Below are 23,080 nucleotides of genomic sequence, written 5' to 3'. Positions count from 1 at the left end.
GTTATGGCGGACTGGTTCCAGAGGCAATATGTGGTGGCAGGTAAACCTGCATCCATTTGAGAACATGCAGGATCGACCTGCACTGGAGCTGCGCCTGTTTCCTGCAGGATTTTTTAAAAGGAGGATGAAACACAAGAGAAAGAAGGAAAAGAGAAACAGAACCGTGAATGAGTGTAGTATCCGGTGTCTGAGCCAGCTGGAGGAAGAAGAGGCAGAGTGGTTGCTAGTCTCACAGTGGAGCAAGCGATTGGTGCTCATTGAGGTGGATCATTATCCACTGATTTAATGGAGAAGCAGGTACGATGGCGGTGGAGTCCTCTTTAGAGGTCCAGAGAACACCAGGTGAGCGAGAGGAAAGACAGGAGGATAGCCTGCTTTGAGTGAGTCGGAGGTGAGGATTGCAGCTGCTGGTGTCTCCACGGGCTGAGCGATCCGTTGGGTAAGCTGGTGAGATAAGTTAGTAGAGGACACGCCAGGCTCAGGTGAAAGAAGAGAAAGGACCCAATGACTGTGTTGTTCTATTCTGATTTTAACATGGGATTATTTATTGGAATTTTAACTTGCAGACTTCCACAGATTTTATGAATTATTTGTTGAATATTTTTGCACTGTACTTTTGGACACTTTGTTTTTTTTGTTTTTTTTTTGTAATAAAAGCATTTAAAGACTTTGCACCGACCCCTTGCTGACTGAGTTTGTCCCTAATTTGTCCGTCTCATCCTCGGGTACGTCATCGCGGTTTTGATTTCAAGAGGCTCCTGGAGGGTGTACCCGGACCATCACAATCCTGCCCCTACGACTAAAACAAAAACCAAACTAGTTTTGATTTAGTTGGTGTGAGTCGTAGAGAATGTCTGACTAGACGAGAGACGGTTACAGGAGTGCACCACAACTGCTTCTGACTCGCTAAGATTAAGTAGATGAAGTCTATGATTGAAAGTCACTGGAAAAGTCATCTGATGTGAGGTTGACATGACCTTAAGAAACAGCATGTAACTAAAAAATCGGGGAAACTGAAATAAAATCTTGTCACAGTAGAACATGTTCAGAAATAGAAGGCTGCTGAAGAAGCACAAGAAGTATATCTGAGGGAGGGAGCAACATGGTGGTACTGCAAACCTTATTATTCTCTGCATATTGTGACAATTTTGACAATGTGCTTTGCTAATTGTGCAATTTATTCTTATTATTCAACAGTTTATATTTTTATTGAGTTTCAAACTATTTTTGAGTTTCACAAGATTTAGGCATTAAGTCTTTCATTTCATTTTGCAGCCTCATTGCAGAATCTGAAGGCCTGACTGTGTGTCCTCAGTTCATCGGTCACGGGATAGGTGACTACTTCCATGGTCATCCAGAAATATTACATCACGGTAAGAAATTGCGTTTTGAAGAAGACCAGCATGCACAATGCTATTATTAGACTTGAACCTCTGATTTCTAAAGGTGTTCAAATGCAAAGGGCCACTGTGCAATTTTGACCCAAACACCTACGACCCCCTGACTAATTCTAAAGATGTAAATGAAATGGTCACTACAGAAAAAATGCTGTCACCTAAATCATGTATAAATGACCCACCGATCAGTATCTTCCTGATAATTTTGGATGTCTAAAATTTTTAGGACTGATACGTCAAGTTGTAGCTCTATCATGTCATTTTAGGCAGTCACGGGTCATGTGGACCATATTGACATTTTTATCATTTTAAAGACGAGTTTATACTTCTAGGTCAAGCCTACGCCATAGCTTCGATGTAGCCTGACGAGCACCTTCTCTCTCATTACATTGACGAGGATTCTACATAGACCCCTACAACTCTCTTTTCTTTCCCAGTTCTTCTGTGTTGGCGTTCAGCACCATCAACACTTCATCAAAGTCCTGTGATGTTTGAGTGTTTAAATGGAAGTAGATACACCAACCTGCCAAGAGACCCATGGCATCAAATCCTCTAAGACGAAGCCTTAAAAAGGCTCAATAAATGACCACTTAAGGACAGTTATGTTAGGCAGAATGCCCAGTGGGGCTTGGGTGGTCTTTGAGCTGAACTGGCGATTTAAAAATATTTTTTTTTTGTCCACCCTGGCAAATTGACCTTATCATTGGACCATCATTTAGAAACTTAAAAAGCAATTCTATATCCATCCATCCATTCATCCATTTTCCAACCCGCTGAATCCGAACACAGGGTCACGAGGGTCTGCTGGAGCCAATCCCAGCCAACACAGGGCACAAGGCAGGAACCAATCCTGGGCAGGGTGCCAACCCACCGCAGGACACACACAAACACAACCACGGGCCAATTTAGAATCGCCAGTCCACCTAACCTGCATGTCTTTGGACTATGGGAGGAAACCGGAGCGCCGCAATTCTATATATGTCGACTTTTGTCAACACAAGGGGTTGAGGGCGGATGTTGACTAAAGTTGACATGGAGGGGCAGAGGGTGAAAAAAGCTGTGAACATCAATAAAACTCACCGTTACGTTTTATGTTAAAGGTAGACCCTCTCTGAGGAGGACAGTTCGACCCATTGACATTGAATCCCAGCTTATGAGTAGCATAGAGTAAACAGCGTCTAGAATGGCATCGACATTGGGTCAGAGAGTGAAGTGAATGCGCAAAGCAAAACAATCCATGTGTTTTATTTATTTATTTATTTATTTATTTTTACGTATTATTGCTGAATCAAACTGACTTATCGAACTGCGATTTTGATGCAGGCGATCTGGAGATCGAAACTGAAAGTCAGGCACTTGCATCAGTTGATCGATTCCCATGTGATCATGCAACTGATGCGCCTACAGCAGTGCTTGCCTGGGAGGACAACCCAGACACTGTATTATCGAACTCCGATTTTCATGAAAACGAAATACAGGTACCTGCATCAGCTGATCAGTCCCCATCCGATCGTTTAGCTGACGGCTACGGCAACGTTCACCCTGAGAGGACCACACAGATCTGTCAGAGGCAAGCTGGCTAGTGGGCGTCCTCAAATGACGCGACGTGCTAGTGGACACGATGGATTACCAGCCACTCGACTACTTCAAGCTGTTCGTTTTTCAGCTTATGAGTGATGAGACCAACAGGAGTGTAATAAGCCCTTGAATTTACCTACTTTAGGGGCTCAGGGAACATAAAACTGAGTGACGTTTGTTGTAAATGAGTGTTTTGTGTTTATTTATGTGTGAAAACATTACTTTGTGTGCTTTTCAGAAAATGTTTTTTGGAAAAATATTCAGCCGTGGGACAAAACGGAAAAAATAATAATCAGCCGTAAAAGAGTTTCTTAATTATATAACTATCTTATGTAAGTGTGCATTACTTATTTTTTGTATACTATTTATGCGTTTTTATTCTTAACTAATTTTAATTTGTATTATTTTGCATGTAACTACTTCTTTGATATGTTGAAAGGCAGTTTGGGCTGAATCCTTTGTATGAAAATGCGCCCTAGAAAGAAATGTTGTTGTTCTTACGTAGTTCCCGAAATGCGTTCTGTTCCAGCAACATTGTTTCAGCTTAAGTACGAATCACATACTCGAGGACATCAGTGGAAAAGCATTCAAGACTGAAGCCAGGCAACACTTCTTGACACAAAGAGTTGTGGAAATCTAGAAGAAAACTACCGAGACATATATAGTATGTAACCAGTAGGGGCGCCAATCACAGCAACCCAAATACAGGTTCCTGGCTCAAATAAAGATTTTGATTTCCATAAACGCCTCTCACAGGCTTCTCTCGAACACTGTACCAAATCACAAACAATAATCTTCTTCCCCCTCTTTGTCCTTCCTCTCCTCCAGGTGAGCTTCATCCGCTTCCACCTGATTCTGACTCACCTAAGCAAGAGTGGCTTCCTTTATACCAAACTCGGTAGTATTTCTGGTGCCGCCACATTGCATCCAGGAAGCACTTTCAGGTCAGGTGGAACCTCCCCAAAAGGAGGAAATCTCCTCCCCCCACAATTCCCTCTGGTGGCTCCCATAAGACCCAGCAGAGCCACCAATTGGAACTCCAATTCCCACGAAGCCCTGCGGGACTGTATATGGGAGGCCCACCAGAGAGCTGTCCTTTCATCCTTCCATTAAACTAGCCACCCGGCCGGGTAAGGAGCCTTGAACCATCACAGCTGGGAACCCAGTCCATGCATGGTGCCCATGACGAATAGTAGAAGCAGAAAGCTTGACAACCTTTAAGAAGAATCTGGATGAGCTATTGGGACAGCTGAGCTATTAGTTAAACAAATGAGCCTAATGAACTGAATGGTCTCGTCTTGTTTGTCAAATTTCTTATGTCAAAACCAGCTATGCAAGTGTCACCTGTAACCTCTTATCTGTCTCATTGTCCATGCTGTACGCTACATATTTACCTCCTAGAGACCCCTATGGCAGGCTGCTCAATAACTGGTACCATCATTACTTCAACCCGGTTTACCACTAAGGGGCTTCACAAAGAGTGACCTCTCGTCCCTTTAAGAGTCCACATCTAGACAAGTAATGAACAATCTAAACCTTCTAGCAACTCTAGCATCCATCAGACAGAGACACTGGAATTTAAGGTTTCACGTAAAAATTATTGTTTATTTAATTATGTTTATTTGCATCAAAACCAATAGGAGCAGATATAAGCAATACAAAGAATCATATAACTTGGGTGGGTCAAGTCTTCATGCAGTCCCATTAGCCAACAGCAAGATGCCGGTGACACACTATGTCATCCAATTCCTTACTTACAAATTATACATATCCATAGTCGGAAAAGATTTCTTGCCGATGAGAGACCTCTTTGAAAAAGTTTCCAGCAGCCGAGAGAGAGCTCCTTCTGCAAAGTGTCCATTTTTCACAAAGCAGCAGCTGAGAGAGAACTCTTTGCAAAGTGTTCATGTTTGTAAAAGCCAGCCGCTCTCCCCCTGTCTTCTTGCCCCACATTAGCACACACATGACACACTCAGCTCACTCGTTTTCATTTCTGTCAGCAGAGTGCACTGAAATTTTATGGTTTTCTCAAAATTAAAAATATTACAGAATCATTATCAGAAGCTCAAGGTTATTTTCTAATAGGAATCAAATGCTGCCCAACCTAATGATGCGAAACACTGAATTCTGCTTAGCCTCTCTGCTTTCCCAGCATACACTGCATTCAGCTTGATCAAACACAGACTAAGGCCTATCACCTGACATCTGTCAGCTGAAAAAGTTAAAGTATTCCCTATACAATGTCCAAGCCCATATACATTTTACAAGCAGTCTTCCAAAACCATGTGGGGCAATGTGCTATGATCTTGAACATTTGGGTATTAAATTTAAATGATATGGTTGGCACAAAGATGGTGCAGCTTATCATCCTACAGTGAACAGAACCTGCTGTCAAATGCGGTAGCGACTATCAGTAGACAGGGACTAAGGTTGGGATAGACAGTGTGGACTATGGCCGGCAGCTTATCCCAGCCAATACCCCCAAGCCTCCAGGTGGAGCCCTCCCTGTGACGTGGAGATGCCCCGGGTTCCAGCAGGACCTTGGAGTTTCCCTTCACAGCCCTGCTGGATACCATGGGGACCGCCAGGAGTCGCTACCGGGAGGCCTGGGGACTGCTACCTGCCGTATAACCCGGAAGTACGTCTTAGTCACAGCAACAGAAGAAATGATGTACTTCCGGGATGAAGAAAAGGAGTTTTCACCTGACCCAGAAGTACTGGGTAATCACATGGACTGAAGGATCAGAAGCACTTCCGGGTCATGGACTATAAAAGGATTGTGGGAGATCCCAGCAGGGAGCCGGAGTTGGGAGGGAGTGCGACAGAGCTGCTGGGAGGAGTGGAGGAGTTGGTATTGTATTGGATTATTGATTTATTATTGGAGTGTTGTGGAGTGGAGGTGCTTGGTGCACATTATTATTATAAAATAAACAAAATATTGGACTTGTATCAGGTGTCTGACGTATTGTCTGAGGGTTCAAGGGGACAAGAGCGCCCTTATATTCCACAACTGGTAAAAGTAAAAAGCTCGAGACATCAGAATATTTTGGTGCAATAATCTGCCGTTGTTGTTCAGAAAGCTGAAGTTAAAGAATAACTCGACCAAGGATAGCCCACTCTGAGCCTAAGCCTAAATGCTGTGGACGTGCCTAAAGAGGGCGCTGTACACATACAATCCCTTTAGAGCTTGAACTGTTCTCTCGAGAATGCGGAGACAGAACGGCAAAGTCCGGGTGAGCTAAATTGTTAGGGGCCGATCCAAAGAGAGGTAAAGCAAAGTGTTTTTCATGAGGTATTAGTTAAAGGCTGTAGACTTTTATGTAATTATTTGTCATAAATATATTCCATATTTTAGGTGAGTTCGTATGTAATATGAAAAAAATCAAATGTGATAGCCATGTCTGTCTGTCTGCATGAAACAATTTGGCTCCCTATTAAAATCTGGCACACGTATTCATCAAGGAAATTTGCTGGGACAGTTTAAATTTCATTGAGACATTTGTGACTTCAACTACAAAGTAGTTTACAATTTCAATATTACTCTGAGAGTGGTTACTTCAGCTTGCATATTTTTATTTATTTATTAATTACTTGTTTGACAGCTGCTACTAACATCAGAGTAGCAAAACACCCGCAATTCGTATGTGCTGAATCAAATGCACCTTGAGGTAGAATGTGTGCTGGGACGAGGTTAAATATAGGTGGGGGGTTGAATGACTGAGCTGCTGTATCAGGAAGGTATGATGCGAGATGTGTGTTTATTCAATATGGTGGTAAAATTGTTGTTTATTTATTTTATGTGGTAATAATTATATTCATTATTTAGATAGATAGATAGATAGATAGATAGATAGATAGATAGATAGATAGATAGATAGATAGATAGATAGATAGATAGATAGATAGATAGGAAAGGCATTATACAGTGATCCCCAACTCTATCATGGTGCAGCAATTGCGCCCCGGCTATATCGCAGAAAAATTCAATAAGTACATCCTACCGGTAGTGTACTTTGCAGCCAATTCATAACAAAGCATACGGTTTTCAGCAGTCACTATGGTAGACAAAGAGTTTCGCATTACAGTACGCAGATAATTTCTTACAAGGCCCATTATTGGCTGAAAGAGGAGACTCAACCAATCAGAGCGGGATTTTCATTCTCTTGGGCTCTGATTGGCTGCTGCTAACGTGGTGTAATCTCGCAAGAACAGCGAGCGTGGGTCCCAGACGCATCTCAGTTCTCTGTGTATCGCATACCTTGCTTGTGGTCCGATTGTTGTGAGCAAACTTTTTGTGAACTTTTCGTTTTGTTTCAAGCCCTACGATGGCTCCCAAGCGTCCTGCATCTTCTAAGAAGGGAAAGAAAGTGTTAGGCGGATGTCACTCTCCATTACGGCTTGAATGAATCAACGGTACACTACATTATTATGTTATTATTATGTTATTATTATGTTACTCATATCCTTAGCCAACATCCACATATCAGATGTGTTTACAAAGTGTGTTTTAATAAGTTTACACGTGTTTAAAGCGTGAGAGGGGTATTTTAAGGCTTAAACTATAAAATAATGTTTATTTATATGGTCTTTCTATATCGCGGATTTTCACCTATCGCTGATGGGTCTGGAACGTTACTTCCGTGATAGGCGGGGGATCACTGTATAACAGATGGATAGACAAATAAAATCGGACATTATGATAGCAATTGACGAGAAGAATTCATTTAATTCATTGCAGAATTCCAGCATTTGAGAGTTCCTCCTGAGTGTCTCTTTCTCTTGCACGAATTGGCTCAAAAACTAATCAGCATATCGTCACATCATAACAGGCTTAAGTTTCGAGTTTGGTGTTTTCTGTCCAGCTGTTTTAGCTCTAGACTGTCCTCAAGAAACTGTGACACAAAGACACACAGACGGACACACACCCATCATCAAGATATCCAGTAGCTCAAACAGATCAAGGAGAGCATACATACATAGTTAGTTAAAAGTCCAAATGGTAAGTTGTTACAGTGTCGGAAGGTCGAGTGGTGAGCAGGTCATGATTCACTTGTGTTGACAACAGCGTTATAAAATCTCACGGCAGCAGGAACAAATGATCTTTTCAAGTGTTCTGTTCTGCAGCGCAGTGAGAGAAGACGACTGCTACATTTATTTCTCTGACCTGCCAAAATGTGGTGGAGAGGGTGACTGATATTGTCAAATATGGCCTGTACCTTCTTCCCCATACACTTTGCCACCACAGTTCCCAGTTAGTCCACAGTCCTGCCCAGCACCAAGCCAGCCTTCTTCACCAGCTTGTCCAGCCCCTTAGTGTTCTTATCTGTCATGGTGCCTCCCCAGCAAAAACAGAGGACACAGGCAATGACTGTTTGATAGATTTATTCAATACAGTATTAATGCTGTTCTTTATTTCATGTGGTAATAATTGTATTGTTTATTCTATATGGCAGTAATGCTACTGTTTATTTATTCATTAGTGTCCCAGAATGCAGCGGATGGTCTCATTATTCAGCCCGTCCTGCACTCGTCTCTGTGGCTGTGCGGCATCTTGCATGAACCTCAGTCACAGCGGCTCACTTCTCCTGTTCCTTGAAATTGAATTGGGTATATGACATGATGTTCATGTCTGTAAAAGTAAATAATAAATGCAACTTAATTTATGAAGAAATGTGGCTCGGTGACACTTTATGCTATTGCTGTTGTGACTGTTCATGTATTCAGTATTTGCGTTACACTACAGACAACCTCACAGCTGCATTATCTACCAATTATAATGATTCAATATTTCTCTGAGACACAGAGTCACAATGATTCACTGTGTTCGGATGTAGTTAGTAATTTTAGCTTGAGACCGCAGCACAGATTTTAAATGTCCATCGAGTGCTTCTTTGAAAAATTTTATGTTTAAGAAATTTGAACTCCAATTAGCCACAGAGCCTCCACATTCAAGAACAGCGCAAGAATCTCTCGTCACTTCAGTTGGAATCTAGTAAGACAAGCACAATATAATTCTATTCTACTAGATGTGTAAGCCCGTGCTTTGAAAGGCCCGGAGTCCTAGAAACTATTGAAATCGTCAGAAAAAAAATTGAATTGTCGAGATGTCAGGTAATTGAAAGGTACTACTCAGGGCGTCTCTCTCCTAGGAGGATTTGTTTTGCCGACATACTCGCATCACTGGTGCATTAGCAGCGGGAGGAAAAGTAAAAGGGATACCATTTTACTGATGTTAGCGGCTAAGCGACTTTGTCTTTCTTCTGAGGTTTTGTTTTGCTGATATGCTGGCCTCACTTGTGTTATTAGCGGCTAAGTAAGTTGTCTTGTTTCCTCGGAGGTGGAGCCCTTACCCCGACTCCACCTCGCACTTCCGGGCCGGACAGACAGACAGACACTTCCACGCGTAGACGTTTATATATAAGATTATGAATATGACTTACTGATACAAAGATTATGCTAATAAACAAAACTGTGATAACAACCTCTTTGATGAAGTGACTAGAAAATGTCCAAATTCTCCAACTTTCAGACCAGCTAGCCAAGTCTCTGAACATACTGTTACGCCATGCCGACATTTTCTTAACTTGTTTTCCCCTTGTGGTTACAAAATCTTAGGCAAGATGGAGACATGTAGACCATGGTGTGTCCAGGTGTCAGTCTTTACATCAATAAAAGCTGCAATTTCACTTAACTCTTTTAGGGTGGATGTCGACTTTTCTCGACGGTAGGGGTTGGGGTTGGGTGTTGACTTTAGTTGACATCCAGGGGCAGAGGGTAATAATCAGCCGCATACGTCGACAAAAGCTCACCGTCACGTTATGGGTAGACCCTCTTTACTAGGAGGACTCTTAGACTCATTGACTTGACATCTAATCCCAGTGTGTGTGTGTGTGTGTGTGTGTGTGAGGAGCGTAGAGTAAACAACATCTAGAATGGCATCAACATCGGACAAAATAACAAAGCGAATATGCAAAGCAAAATACTCTGGTTGCGTTATTTATTTTTAGCTTTTTGCGTATTATTGCTGAATCAGACTCTGACTTATCAAACTCTGATTTTGATGCAAGTGATCTGGAAATCAAAAACGAAAGGCAGGTAGCTGTTAATTTTTTTTTTCCCCCAGAAGTGCCTTTCAGAATATGAATGATGAGACACAGGTATGTAGTAGGCATGTCAGAAGTGGGACCTCTGTGGTTACCTCTGGTAACTGTGCTGCTGCAACAAAAGTCGATGTATCTGAAAAACTGATACGTGTCACTTTTTTGAACGGGCGTATAAGTCGGGGTCTGATTTTATGATCGATTTTTTCGGGTTTCAAGACTCGAATTATATGTAAGTATATACGGTATACTGTCAAAAGCATTGGGACGCCTGCCTTTTCACACACATGAATTTTAATGACATCCTATTCTTAATCTTCTTCTTTGGGCTACTCCCATTAGGGGTTGCCACAGCGGATCATCTTCTTCCTTACCTTTCTGTCCTCTGCAACTTGTTCTGTTACACTCATCAACTGCATTTCCTCTCTCACCACATCCATAAACCTTCGCTTAGGCCTTCCTCTTTTCCTCTTCCCTGGCAGCTCTATCCTTAGAATCCTTCTCCCAATATACCCCTCGTCTCTCCACTGCACATGTGCAAACCAATGCAATCTCGCCTCTCTGACTTTGTCTCCCAACTGTCCAACCTGAGCTGACCCTCTAATGTCCTCATTTCTAATCCTGTCCATCCTCGTCACACCCAGTGCAAATCTTAGCATTTTTAACTCTGCCACCTCCACCTCCGTCTCCTGCTTTCTGGTCAGTGCCAACGTTTCCAGCCTATATAGCATAGCTGGTCTCACTACTGTCCTGTAGACCTTCCCTTTCACTCTTGCTGTCACAAATCACTCCTGACACTCTTCACCACCCTGCCTGCACTCTCTTTTTCACTTCTCTTCCACAATCCCCATTACTCTGTACTGTTGATCCCAAGTATTTAAACTCATCCACCTTCTCCAACTCTACTCCTAGCATCCTCACCATTCCACTGACCTCCCTCTCATTTACACACATGTATTCTGTCTTGTTCCTGCTGACCTTCATTCCTCTCCTCTCTAGAGCAGACCTCCCCCTCTCCAGGGTCTCCTCAACCTGCTCTCTACTATCGCCACAGATCACAATGTCATCAGCAAACATCATAGTCCACGGGGACTCCTGTCTGATCTCGTCTGTCAACGTGTCCATCACCATTGCAAATAAGAAAGGACTCAGAGCCCATCCCTGATGTAACCCCATTCTTAATACATAAGTTTTAATATGGAGTTGGCCCACCTTGTGCAGCTATAACAGCTTCAGTTCTTCTGGCAAGGCTTTCCACGAGGTGTAGGAGTATTCTGATGGGAATTTGTGACCAGGATAGCATTTGTGAGGTCAGGCACTGATGCTGGACGAGAAGGCCTGGCTCGTTCGCAGTCTCCGCTCATGTTCTTTCGGGTTGAGGTCCGGTGCTCTGTGTATGCCAGTCAAGTTCCTCCACACTAAACTCGCTCATCCATTTCTTCATAGACCTTGCTTTGTGCACTGGTGTGTGCGCAGTCATGTTGGATCAGGAAGGGGCCATCCTCAAACTGTTACCGGACAAAAGAGCAAAGCGAATGTACAAAGCAAAATACTTTGGGTGCGTTATTTGTTTGTTTATTTTTTGCTTTTTGCGTATTATTGCTGAATCAGACTCTGACTTATCAAACTCCAACTTTGATGCAAGTGATCTGGAAATCAAAAACGAAAGGCAGGGAGCTTTTTTCCTTCCAGAAGTGCCTTTCAGAATATGAATGAAGAGACGCACAGGTATGTAGTAGGCATGTCAGAAGTGTTACCGACGATCTTCGAAAGCTAAGGTTTAATGTTAAATGCATATAGGGTTTACAGTAATCCCTCGCTACTTCGCGATTCACGACTTCGCGGATTTTATATGTAAGAATATCTAAATACATAACGCGGATTTTTCGCTGCTTCGCGGGTTTCTGCAGACAATGGGTCTTTTTACTTGCTTCCTCAGTTGGTTTGCCCAGTTGATTTCATACAAGAGATGCTATTGGCGGATGGATGGCTGAGAAGCTACCCAATCAGAGCACGCAGTTAAGTTCCTGTGTGCTGCTGATTGGCTCAGCGACGGAGTGTTGCATTAACCAGGAAGTCTCATCTCACTCATTCATCATTAACGTGCTAATGCTTCAGGGGCCGTGTCCAAGCACCAACAGAAGATGCAAATGATTGCAGAAAAGGTAAAAGTTTTGGATATGTTGAAGGAAGGGAACAGCTACACTGCTGCAGGACACCGATTCTTTTTATTTAAAAAGGAGGAAAAGCATATAAGATCTACGGCCGCAGTGTCCTTTAACCAGGGTGCAAAACGAGTTGCAAGTAGACGTGATAAGGCAGTAGTCTGGATGGAATCTGCTTTAGGAATCTTTGCAACAAGGTCGACGACGTCATGACCGCCTACAAGCTGCTACGTGTACTTCGCTATACAGTAAGTGTAAACTTATCTACCGATTTCATATTGCTTAGCAGTTGTCCCTGTTTTTAATAGAGTAAATGGTGGGTTGTAAACAATACAGGGAGGGTTTAAAAACGTCCAAATACACGTTAAATAATTAAATAAATATAGTGTCCCTACTTCGCGGAAATTCAGTTATCGCGGTCGGCCTTGGAACCTATCTCCCGCGATAAGTGAGGGATTACTGTACTTTGTATACTTTTTGGAAAAAAAATATTCAGACATGGGAGAAAATGAAAAAAGAAATTAGCCCTGAAAGAGTTACGGTGTGTGGACTTTTGGTCTCCACTGTGTATGTGCTGCGTATCGCAGTATAATGAAGGTGTTTATTTGTGAATCCCCTTTTTTTAGAAGTTGATGAGGGGTAGTCAGCCTCTGGATTTAGACATTTGATCACCTTCCGTACACTTTTGTAATGAAATGCAGTGTAAATCCTCCATAACTTAGATGATATAATGCACTAGTGAGACCACTATGGTTACCACGTTACAAGATACGCAGAGCGGCACCTGAAGTTGTGCAGAGTAGAGCGACCACCTGCATCCCAGGACTTGGGAAGGATGTGTCGTACTGTGACAGACTCGGAGATTTACATTGGGTTAGTCTCATGGGCACCTCATCCAGGTCTTCAAATTCTTTGATAAAGAAGAACCGGCAGAAATAAATGCTGAATCACCTTATTGAGGACACTGGTGGAAATGAAGGGGAGCTGCACTCAAGTCCAAAGAGAGGACGCACTTCTTTAACGCTTTGAAATTGCGTAACGCGACCAGGGCCTTATGATTTACAGCTTAAACTGGGGTCCAGTTCTGAAACACATTCTCTTTCTCTTTTTTATCTCCACAGCCAGTGACTGTTCGGTCCTGATGGAGGAGGGCATGGCCTTCACGATTGGTTAGTCACTCTTTGATATTTTCTTTTTTTTTTTTAAACTCTATTAGGGTATCCATTTCTGGTTGTTTTGCGAGTTGAGGATTTAGCACGGTTGTTAGTGCTGTTGACTTACAGATCCCGTGTCTGGTTTGTTGTCCAGGTGCCAAAGAAATCCCAATTAAACAAATGATAAAAAAGACAAAAAACATTATACTTGTTCATTTATTGATGGAGGAAAATGATTCAATGCTTCGTATTTGTGTGTGAAAAAGTATAGGAACCTCTAAGATTATCCGTCCATTCAATGGGGTGACAATCAGGTGTGAATACGGGAGGTCCTGCCCTATTTAAAGAAGATCAACGTGGGTCTTCACAGTCAGAGTCTGATCTTCACCCCACAGGTTTGTGGATGTGTGTGTCTGTCATGCCTCAATCAAAGGAGACTTATGAGGACCTCAAAGAGGCTAAGAAATGGTTCTTCCTTCTTCTTTCTTTCTTGGCTTTGATGAGGTTTTAACCCTGAGGCTGTCTCCATTGGACTCGTTTGCTTACCATGTCAGCAGAAGTTCTCAAATCCAGTCTCTAATCTTCCTGATCACCCTTTCACATTATCGATTGATTTCTTCTATTTTTATCACGACCCAACCTTGCCCTTTTTTTAGTATCTTGGAGACCCATTCTTTGCTGAATGCACCATGCAGCATACCTTGCATACATGTGGACAAATTTGTTGGTACCCCTCCATGAAAAACAAAGAGCCCAGAATTGTCTCTGAAATAACTTGAAACAGACAAAAGTGACTGGCGCCTGTCATTGTTGATCGAGTATTTAACAGACTTTGTTTTGGCGTTTTGATTCAAAAGAATATTTCAAATCATAACGCAAATGAAAATGGCATAGACAGAAATGATGGGACCTGTAATCTAACATTTGGTTGCACAATCACCACACACAAGCGATTCCTGGAGCTCTGCATGAGACTCCTGCACCTGTCCACAGGTCGTTTGGCCCACTCGTCCTGAATCAACTGCTCCACCTGTGTCAAGTTTGATGGTGGTCTTCTCCAGACTGCATGTTTCAAGTCTTTCCTTAGATGTTCCATAAGATATAAATCAGGGCTCATAGAAGGCCACTTCAGGATAGTCCAGTGTTTTGTTCTTAGCCACCCTTCGGGGCTTTTAGCTGTGTGTTTTGTGTCATCCTGCTGTAGAGTCCATGACCTGCAACTGAGACAGAGCACACTGATACTGGGCAGCACATTTCATTCCAGAATGTCTTGATGGTCTTGAGATTTCATTGTTCCCTGCACAGACTCGAGTCAACCCTTGCCAGATGCAGCACAGCAGCCCCAAAATATTACTGATCCTCCTCCATGTTTCACAGTAGCTGTGGTGTTCTTCTCTATGAAAGCTTCATTTTTTTGTCTGTGGATATAGAGCTGATGTGACTTTCCAAAAGCTCCAGTTTTGTCTCATCTCTCCAAAGTTTTCTTCTTTTTGGCGGACAGGAGTGGAACCCAACATGCTCTTCTGCTGTTGTAACCCATCCTGTTCAAGGTTTGACACTTTCTACATTCTGAGATGCTTTTCTGCTCGCCACAGGTGCTCAGAGTGATTATTTGTGTTAATGCAGCCTTCCTGTCAGTTTGAAGCCATTGGGCCATTCTCCACTGACCTCTCTCATCAACAAGGCGTCTGTGTCCACAGAACTGCCGCAGACTGGAGACCACTCTGAGTAAACTCTAGAGGCTGTTGTGGGTGGAGATCCCAGGAGGTTGGCAGTTACAGAAACGCACAAACCAGCATGTCTGGCACCAACAACCTTGGCACGGTCGAAATCACGGAGATCACATTTTGTCCCCATTCTGGTGTTTGACGTAAACATTAACTGAAGCTCCTGACCGGTCCGTAGAAGACTGTATGCATTGTGCTGCTGCCACATGATTGGCTGCTTAGATATTTTCATGGATAAGCAGTTGGACAGATGTTGCTAACGAATTGTCCAGTGAATTCTGTGCACTATTTGGAATGTATTATTATTATTAATTAATTAATTTGTTTGTTTGTTTATTTGTTTGTTCGGATGGTCCCAGATCACTTGAAAGCCCAGTGAATTCTGCACACTGGTTTGAATGTATAATTATTATTATTATTTTTATTTATTTATATATTTGTTTGTTTGTTTTTTCGGATGGTCCCAGATCACTTGATAGCCCAGTGAGGTCTGCACACTAGTTTGAGTGTATTATTATCCATCCATCCATCCATTTTCCAACCCGCTGAATCCGAACACAAAGTCACAGGGGTCTGCTGGAGCCAATCCCAGCCAACACAGGGCACAAGGCAGGAACCAAACCCGGGCAGGGTGCCAACCCACCGCAGGACACACACAAACACACCCACACACCAAGCACACACTAGGGCCAATTTAGAATCGCCAATCCACCTAACCTGCATGTCTTTGGACTGTGGGAGGAAACCGGAGCCCCCGGAGGAAACCCACGCAGACACGGGGAGAACATGCAAACTCCACGCAGGGAGGACCCGGTAAGCGAACCCAGGTCCCCAGATCTCCCAACTGCGAGGCAGCAGCGCTACCCACTGCGCCACCGTGTCGCCCTAGTGTATTATTATTCTTTTATTTGTTTGTTTGTTTGGTTTATCTCAGATCACTTTGTAGCCCAGTGAATTCTGCACACTCTTTTGAATGTATTATTATTACTATTAATTTTGTTTTTATTTATTTTATTTATTTGTTTGTTTGTTTGTTTTTTCGGATTGTCCCAAATCACACGAAAGCCCAGTGAATTCTGTACACTGGTTTGAATGTATAATTATTATTATATTTTTATTTAGTTATATATTTGTTTGTTTGTTTTTTTCGGATGGTCCCAGATCACTTTATAGCCCAGTGAGGTCTGCATACTAGTTTAAGTGTATTTTTATTCTTTTATTTATTTATTTGTTTGTTTGTTTTTGGGATGGTCTCAGATCACTTTATAGCCCAGCAAATTCTGCACACTCTTTTGAATGTATTATTTATTATTATTATTATTATTATTATTTAATTTTATTTTTATTTATTTTATGTATTTGTTTGTTTTTTGGGATGGTCTCAGATCACTTTATAGCCCAGTGAATCCTGCACACTCTTTTGAATGTATTATTATTATTAATAATAATTTTATTTTTATTTTATTTATTTGTTTGTTTGTTTTTTCGGATTGTCCCAGATCACTTGAAAGACCAGTGAATTCTGAACACTCTTTTGAATTTATTTTTATTTGTTTGTTTGTTTGTTTTTTTGGATGGTCTCAGATCACTTGATAGCCCAGTGAATTCTGCACACTGGTTTGAATGTATTATTTATTTATTTCCTTACTTATTTATTTATTCAGATGGTTCCCGATCACTTGATAACACTTTTTTGTGTATTTCAGAACCGATTCTGATGGAAGGCTCTCCAGAGTTCAGAATCCTAAAGGACAACTGGACGGCGGTTTCAGTGGATGACAAAAGGTGGGTGACAGCTCCCATTTTTTTGTTTAATCCAGGTCAAACACACTTCATTTTGGTGGACGTTGCCTTTTTCATTTTCTTTTTTAATCGATTTTTTTTCTCTTAATGTTTCCCCTTTCCTATCAATGTTTTTTCCTCTTCTTACGTAAATTGTTGAGCGTTTCAAAAATACAGCGAGCCTGTCATTAGGCCAAGTGCAACACTGCACTTTGGGGAACAAGACTGTCAAGACACGTTTTGTTCTGCTACCCAAACGTTTATTCTAAACGAATAAAGAAAAGTAAATGCTTTCTATTTGTGAGCTACTTTTTGTATTAGGAGCTTCTAAAGAAACTGAATATTCTGGAAATTAAGTTGTCATACCCTTCTTTTTGTGTGCCATTCTTTTCTTTATTAAGCCCGAGCCCAAAATCTCTGAGCAATTTCTATATGTGTGATTACACCACTCAGTGTTTAATGATGCCACGTAACAAATTATGATTTGGGAAATGTCATGGCGGCCTACCAGCTGTGAGGATCAGAGTTCAATTCAATCCCCAGCCTTGGCATGGCCTGCGTGAAGTTTGCATGCTCTCCCCATGTCCAGGTGGATTCCCTCACTCATCCTGAGCCCAGCATATTAAGTTCATTGGAGACTCCACACCAGACTGGTGTTTGTGAGTAGACCTGTAATGAACTGGCATCCCTCCCTGGGTTGGTTCCTCCATTACACAGTTTGATATTGGCAAAGGGTGCAGCACTTGAAGGTCCATCCACTGTGTGACACTGAATAAGCCGCTCTGCACCAAGACGTACTTATTATATTTAATGTAGACCTGTCTTGGAGATCGGAGAAGTTTTGTCTGTGGACCTCTGAGACAGGATCAGTTCAAGTCACAGACCTGCAGAAGGGTCCTGCTGTTTTGAAGGTCCTGAAGAACACAGTGGCCTCCACCATTCTGAAGTGGAAGACGTTTAGAGCCACCATGACTCTTTTTCCTCAAGCTAGCCACCCATCTAGAACTTTAATCAAGGAGGTGACTAAAAACCCAACGGTCACTTTGACAGAACTCCAGAGGTTCTCTGTGGAGAAAGAAGATCATGTCAGGTGGACATCTGTCTCTGCAGCACTACACCAATTAGGCCTACTTGATATGGTGGGCAGATTGAAGCCACTTCTGATTAAAAGGCACATGATGGTGTGCTTGGAGTTTGCCAAAAGGTACCTAAAGGTCTTTGAGGCCATGAGATAAAATATTGAATAATCTGATGAAACCAAGAGTGAACTCTTTAGATTGGATGGTGTCACATCTGAAGGAAACCAAGAACAGCTCATCACATGCACAGCATCATCCCAATGGTGAAACATGGCGGTGTGGAAACAGCAAGCTGTGGAGTTGTTTTTCAGTTAGAGCAAAGTACGGAGAGATCCTTGAAGGAAACCTCCTCTGAATTGCCCAGGACCTCAGGATGGGCTGAAGATTCTCTTTACAACAAATCAGTCACCTGAGGCACATGGCCGAGGCAATGCAAGAGTGACTTCAGGACAAGGTTGGGTTTGACCTTCAGGGGCCAAGGCTTAAACCCGACTGAACATCATTGGAGAGACCTGAAAATAATGAAAATACAACGACAGGCCCCATCCAGCCTGACAGAGCTTAAGAGGATCTGCAGAGAAGAATGGGAGACGAGGATCAAACCCAAGAAGACTTCAGGCCATAATCACTGCTAAGGGGGCTGAAGAAAGGGTCCCAAAACTTACAGCACATGCATGTGATATTTCTGTTTTCATTCTGAATACATTTGAAATAAATGTGAAACTTTGGTTTTGCTTTTTGATTATCGTGTATTGTATGTGGATTGATGATTAAATAATCAGTTTTAGAGAATGGCGGTTAAAATGTGGAAGAAGTGAAAACCACTGAATGTGCTCAGTCTCTCTGTTCATCTGTCTATCTGTTATGTAGTGCCTTTCACATCTATCTATACAGCGCCTTTCATCTATCTATCTATCTATCTATCTATCTATCTATCTATCTATCTATCTATCTATCTATCTATCTATCTATCTATTATATAGTGCCTTTCATCAATATATCTATATAATGCCTTTCATATCTATCTAAGGACAGCATGGTGGCGCAGTGGTAGCACTGCTGCCTCGCAGTAAGGAGACCTAGGTTCACTTCCCGGGTCCTCCCTGCGTGGAGTTTGCATGTTCTCCCCGTGTCTGTGTGGGTTTCCTCCCACAGTCCAAAGACATGCAGGTGAGGTGCATTGGCGATTCTAAATTGGCCCTAGTGTGTGCTTGGTGTGTGTGTGTGTGTGTGTGTGTGTGTGTCCTGCGGTGGGTTGTCACCCTGCCCAGGATTGGTTCCTGCCTTGCACCCTATGTTGGCTGGGTTTGGCTCCAGCAGACCCCCGTGATCCTGTGTTCAGATTCAGCGGGTTGGAAAATGGATGGATATCTATCTATCTATCTATCTATCTATCTATCTATCTATCTATCTATCTATCTAGTGCCTTTCATCCATCTATCTATCTATCTATCTATCTATCTATCTATCTATCTATCTAGTGCCTTTCATCTATCTATCTATCTATCTATCTATCTATCTATCTATCTATCTATCTATCTATCTATCTATCTAGTGCCTTTCATCTATCTATCTATCTATCTATCTATCTATCTATCTATCTATCTATCTATCTATCTATCTATCTATCTATCTAGTGCCTTTCATCTATCTATCTATCTATCTATCTATCTATCTATCTATCTATCTATCTATCTATCTATCTAGTGCCTTTCATCTATCTATCTATCTATCTATCTATCTATCTATCTATCTATCTATCTATCTATCTATCTATCTATCTATCTATCTAGTGCCTTTCATCTATCTATCTATCTATCTATCTATCTATCTATCTATCTATCTATCTATCTATCTATCTATCTATCTATCTAGTGCCTTTCATCTATCTATCTATCTATCTATCTATCTATCTATCTATCTATCTATCTATCTATCTATCTATCTATCTATCTATCTATCTATCTATCTATCTCTATTAGTGCCTGTACTGTCTACCTATACACACCAAAGTGGTTCTTCAGTGCAATGCCATACATTTGTGGTTCCCAAAGGACCCCACGATATGAAGGTCACTGAATGAACTTTTATTTATTGAGGTCTGTCGTAGGTTTCACAAATAATCATAAACAGGTGATAACAGACTTGTGAAATCCCATCCAGTTCATGTTTTTAAAAGGACTCTCGCTGCACACAGTCACACAGGTTCAGTTCAGGTAATCCTGGTCTGTTGTGTTCTGCTAGGTGACCCACTACACATTACAGACTTTTGTTTTGTTTCCATATTAGGAATCTCTAATTCCCAGAATTAAATGGTTCTTCATCAAGCAGGGCTTCTATGAGGAACCACACATTCTAGTAAATATCCTTTATTTTACAGGTGTATTTATTATAGAGTACATCTTCTGCCTGTCTGTTACACACTACCTCTCCTAACTGTTCACTTCTCTATGACAATAGTGTCTTAGCTATGTATGTTTGTCTGTCATCTCTGTCCTTCTGTTTTATAGTGATCCAGCTATCTATTTATGTATTTAATGGGCTATTTCTCTTGTAGCACATTTTCATATTTAATTTTTCTAACTTGTGTTATACCTTTCCTGTGTATTTCTTTACAAGTCTTATATAGCACCTTGCTTTTCTGTAAATCTGTCTTGTGTAGGCACCTTTCAATTCTTTTACTGTGTAGCACCTGTCAGATTTATAGAGGTCAACCACTTTCAATTCTGTCTGTCTAATATAGCACCTTTCATGCGCATTTGTTTGTAATTCTTATATAGCCCCATGCATTTCTGTATATCTGTCTTTTATAACACCAGTCTGTTTTATATAAATTCTTTTAAATTCTATCTACATTATATAGCACCTTTCACATCAATTCCTTTATAAGTCGCATATAGCACCTTACATTTCTGTAGATCTTCGTTACTTTGCACCAGTGTGTGTTATATAGCACCTTTGCTGTGTATTTCTTATATAGCACCTTGCTTTTCTTTAAATCTGTCTTGTATAGCACCAGTCTGTCTTCTATAGGCACCTTTCAATTCTTATGCTGTGTAGCACCTGTGTGTTTTATAGCGGTCAGCCACTTTCAGTTCTGTCTGTCTAATATCCCCTTGGGATTAATAAAGTATCTATCTATCTATCTATCTATCTATCTATCTATCTATCTATCTATCTATCTATCTATCTATCTATCTATCTATCTATCTAATATAGCACCTTTCCTGTGTATTTCTTTATAATTCTTATATCGCCCTATGCATTTCTGTGTTATCTGTCTTCTGTAGTTCCAGTTTGATTTATATAGACTCCTTTAAATCTTCTATAGCTGCACCTTTCCTGTGTATTTCTTTATGAGTCTCATATAGCACCTTGCATTTCTGTATATCTTATTTATACCGCCCCAGTCTGTAGGCACCTTTCAATTCTTATATTGCACCTTTCATTTCTGTATGTCTATCGGATGCACTTATTAAACCTTTTGCTGTCTTTTATTAATGTTTCAGTTGTTTGAAATCCTCGAGTAAACCGACTGCCATCTAGTCGCGTGTCTGAGGTCCCGTTTTGTTGTCTATTCAGGTGCCATTTGTTCACTTTGCGGCCTCTTTTTCCGGCAGACTGCTGAAAGGCCTGTGCTCGTGTCACCTCTTAGGATTTGTCATTTATACTGTAGGTATTCATTTCGAGCACATTTCTGTGTCCTTAATTAACATGGGACTCGCGGCCATGTCCGCCTGACTGCCCAGCTCTGTGTCACAGTTGTTCCCCGCCACATGTCCAGCTGCGTGCCCGCTGACTTTGAGCAGCGTGGGTCTTATTTTGTTATTTCTAATGGTGTATTCTGAACTTCTGGATGTTTTATTTCGGTGGTGTTTTATTTTATTTATTTTTTATTGTGTTGCGTGTGTTCATATAATAAATACTGGTCGATGGGTGGTCCTTCTCCAGCCCCATGTTTGACTGTCTTCGCACGGTGGTCTTCTTCATCTTGTACACTTGCCGTTGGTTTCTTTCGTATGGCTGCTGGTATTCGCTATTCACGTCGGTACATTTTGTGTAAACTGTTGTGGAGTTTTTCTCCCCTCGCTCCCCTCTCACTCTCGATGACTTTTTATTCCCCCCCTAACATGTCTGCTTCCGGGGTTTTCATTTGCGCCCCGGTGTCTTGGCACGAAGCTGGTGATATTGTGAACGCGTTATGAATGTGCTATCAGATGATTAATTTCGTGTTTGTTTCTTGCCAGGTCAGCGCAGTTTGAGCACACGGTAGTCATCACATCAGAGGGAGTGGAGATCTTAACGGAGCTGCCAGAGGAAGATGACTTTTGATGGAAGCCGATTTAAAAAAGACACCTCAGCACAATGGAGAACAATGCCTTTCACCTCGCGCATTGTTGACTTTACTGTATATGCAGATTTCTGGCTCTCCCGCCGGATCTCCGCTCTAAAATTCTATTGTTCCTAAAAGGAACAAAAAAAAAATTTTAAATCGGCGTCTGCAACACTTTGATGGACTGCGATTTTAGCGCAACTCTTTATTGAACCTGTGAGAAATTTAGTCTGTGAACAATGGCGATGCAAATAAAAATGAGATTTGAAAGTTGCAAAGCAGAAACAAACATCCACATTCACCGAAATCGTAAAGTTCGGCTCACTAAATGCAAGCTGCAGTTAAATAATACGCTTCGTTTCTTCAGATCGATTGTTCAAATGTGTAGGAGTGTGCAGATGTCGGCCTTCGGGTGTCATTTGGTGGACAGACAGACGGACGGACGGACCTGCAGACACCTCATGAATGGCAGGGGGCGCGCCCGCCGTTTGGCGTTTTCATTGTCCGTTACTTGATTTTGGGGGATCATCGCCTGCCACTCTCGTTTTTGTTCCTATAGTGATGTGACTCTGCAATCACAGACATCAGTCATCTGTACTCGCCAGGTTTCTGGTCAGCTTCGACACCTTTGTGTGCCATCAAAAAAAAAAAAAATACTGAACTTTACTCAAAAGGCACTTCGCCATCCCAAAATGCTGTCTAACTGTGTCGGGGCTCTGGTTTTATTGTGCCTGATTGTGTGAAAGCAGCACGAGGAGTCCAGCA

The 23,080-nt window shown here is 41.8% G+C and overlaps 2 protein-coding genes across 3 annotated transcripts in view; both read left to right on the top strand.

The window, feature by feature from the left end:
- The window catches only part of metap1d (methionyl aminopeptidase type 1D (mitochondrial)), a 209,192-nt gene extending 186,599 nt beyond the window's left edge, over positions 1 to 22,593 (top strand). Inside the window, exons 7-10 of one of the 2 annotated variants that reach the window (XM_028806296.2) lie at positions 1,276 to 1,373; positions 13,362 to 13,409; positions 16,828 to 16,906; positions 22,230 to 22,593. In XM_028806296.2, the coding sequence (XP_028662129.1) occupies positions 1,276 to 1,373; positions 13,362 to 13,409; positions 16,828 to 16,906; positions 22,230 to 22,314 (310 nt within the window). In that variant the 3' untranslated portion in view covers positions 22,315 to 22,593. Of the gene's footprint in view, positions 1 to 1,275; positions 1,374 to 13,361; positions 13,410 to 16,827; positions 18,921 to 22,229 lie in introns of those variants that run through there. The other variant, XM_051930684.1, reaches the window with a different exon arrangement.
- Positions 22,594 to 22,983: 390 nt separating this feature from the next.
- Positions 22,984 to 23,080, top strand: part of dlx1a (distal-less homeobox 1a) — a 10,806-nt gene continuing 10,709 nt past the window's right edge. Inside the window, exon 1 of the mRNA XM_051930702.1 lies at positions 22,984 to 23,080. This exon is cut by the window's right edge and continues 503 nt beyond it. The gene's annotated coding sequence lies outside the window, so the exon portion shown is untranslated.

This window comes from Erpetoichthys calabaricus, chromosome 8 (assembly GCF_900747795.2).
Source record: "Erpetoichthys calabaricus chromosome 8, fErpCal1.3, whole genome shotgun sequence".
Lineage (NCBI taxonomy): Eukaryota > Metazoa > Chordata > Cladistia > Polypteriformes > Polypteridae > Erpetoichthys > Erpetoichthys calabaricus.
This window is presented reverse-complemented; position numbering and strand designations above follow the sequence as displayed.